The sequence below is a fragment of the Propithecus coquereli genome, unplaced genomic scaffold (genome assembly GCF_000956105.1).
Source record: "Propithecus coquereli isolate 6110/MARCELLA unplaced genomic scaffold, Pcoq_1.0 Scaffold110, whole genome shotgun sequence".
In the NCBI taxonomy this organism is placed as follows: Eukaryota; Metazoa; Chordata; class Mammalia; order Primates; family Indriidae; genus Propithecus; species Propithecus coquereli.
Genome location: NW_012134970.1, coordinates 1,004,388 through 1,006,540, shown reverse-complemented (window position 1 = coordinate 1,006,540; position 2,153 = coordinate 1,004,388). Strand labels below are relative to the sequence as shown.

General features: G+C 33.3%; 1 protein-coding gene across 1 annotated transcript in view; it reads right to left on the bottom strand.

Annotated features, from left to right (window-relative positions):
- Window positions 1-2,153, bottom strand: part of NIPBL (Nipped-B homolog (Drosophila)) — a 269,747-nt gene that overhangs the window by 153,080 nt on the left and 114,514 nt on the right. Inside the window, 1 exon segment of the mRNA XM_012649432.1 lies at window positions 1,128-1,270. Within this exon segment, the coding sequence (XP_012504886.1) occupies window positions 1,128-1,191 (64 nt within the window). The 5' untranslated portion in view covers window positions 1,192-1,270.

Sequence of the window (2,153 nt, the reverse complement as noted above, 5' to 3'; positions counted from 1 at the left end):
ATAAGGTACAGCTAAAATGATGGGGTTAGAAAAATCAAAAATAAATTCCTGGTAATGTATCTTATTTTATAATCCCATATATTAGAGTTTATGCCTTATCTACAACAAAGTGATAACAAACACTAAAGCCAGTCCAAAAAGTTCTCTTACCTCAGTTCTCAATCAGCTACAGCACTTTCTAGTTAAACTGTAGGCTGTTACTATTTTACCCCACTGAATCCAAGTGGAAATTTAAAAGAACAAAAACAAAACCCAGAAAAGTAGTATTTGGGGGACAGGGAACACGGATAAAAACATTTCTTGAAGATATTTTCTCTTAGCTCCTTTATTATGGAGTTCCAAATCTTGCACAATGCTATACAAAGAAAAGTATACCATTTCTTCACCTACCCTTCCCTTTCATACCTCTTTCCCTTTATTTATTCAGGTACGCAGGAACTAACATTGTGGGTAGCTTTTTGCACCATTATCCAAGGACTAAAAATTATAGTTACAAGTGCCTACCAAAGAATGAATCCCTAAAAAAATGTGTTACATTTAAAAAAATCTCAAAAGACTAGCAAAGTTCCTTAAATTCTTTAAGTGTTCAAAGTAAAACAGCCTGCTGATATCTATGACAAACTCCAAAAGATTACTGAACATGACATCCAAAATAAATATCACTAAGAAGTTAGATAAATTGTGCTGTCAAATTTTATTCTCTGAAGGGCAGTTTTCGTTACTGTTTCTATTAATGCTTTTTAAAAAGCCTATATTAGTTCCTATATGTAAAAACACATGCTTCTTCAGATTTGATTTTTCTTAATGCTTTGTGTCATCTTCTTTGGTCTTTATTTTGTGTTTATCCCTTTATCGTGTAAAACCTCTTATCAAATACACCCTACCATTTCTTATTGGATCCTTAGGAGGAAACAGAAATTAAGGTCTTACCTATAATTAGTTGGCAACACTAATTTTATTACTTGCACAATGCATGCCAATAAATCAAAGGAAACAACGTTTGTCATTCAAAACCAAAATCTTAAAAATTTTATTTATGACATTACAGAAAATTTTTGTAATAACCTCTCTAAAAATCACTGTTAACACACAGTAGAACTTAAATTGGATAAATTAACCGAACTTACGGTCTGTGAGACTAGCAATCCCCGCAAGAGTAGTGATGGGGACATGGGGCATATCCCCATTCATCCTGAAGTTCTGGAATGGTGTTGTCTATAAAAGTACTTAGTTCAAGTGCCAGCTGTCATTACTTCCCATTTCCCAAACACTGCAACACACAAAAAACAGACAATAATTTGTAGAAATATGTCAAGTATACTATACTATTACTAGAAAAATGCTTAATCACTGTAAAAAATAAAATTTAGTCATTATTAATGTATCACTTACTGTACGTTAAGCACTGCAAACATGAGGACTTAACTCATTTAGTCCTCACAACAACCCAGTAAGGTAGGTACTATTATTTTCTGAATGAGGAAATTAATTTACAGAGAGTTTAAAGTAACTAGTGGAGCAAGGATTAGAACCTAAGCAATCTGGCTCCAGAGTCTGTTTCTTAACCACAAGGCTATACTACGAGATAGAAATATTCAATCAATCTTGGTAAGTACTATAATTTGTTTCTGAATTATAAGCACATTAAAAATTTAACTTCACAATCTAGCTCCATTTGCCTTTCTAGCTATGTCTCTTATCACTCTCCTGGACAGACCATCCTCTCCAACCAAGCTGATCTAATCAGATTCCCCGAAATCTACTGAGTCTTTCCCCATCTTTATATAGTCCCTTAATACAGTCTCCCTAACTAGGAAGCCCATCCCTACTTTAAGTCCAAATCATATAATTCTTCAAGATCCAGGGCAAGTACCCACTACTTCATTAAGCCTCAAATTTACCTAAAAACCATCTTAATCTACTCTGAACTTATGACATTTATTGCCCAATATTCTTTTGGTAAATAATTACACATTCCTTTGTGACACCTTTTGAAACTTCTCATTTCACTGTTGCAAAATTACTTAATGTTCACATACTTACTTTACCTTGTCTTTCCAATTATCCCTGAATGCTTCTTACAATAATCAATCACAGAATCAATATGTAATCACATAAAGGGCAGAGAAAGGCATTAACATTTTTAATGCTCC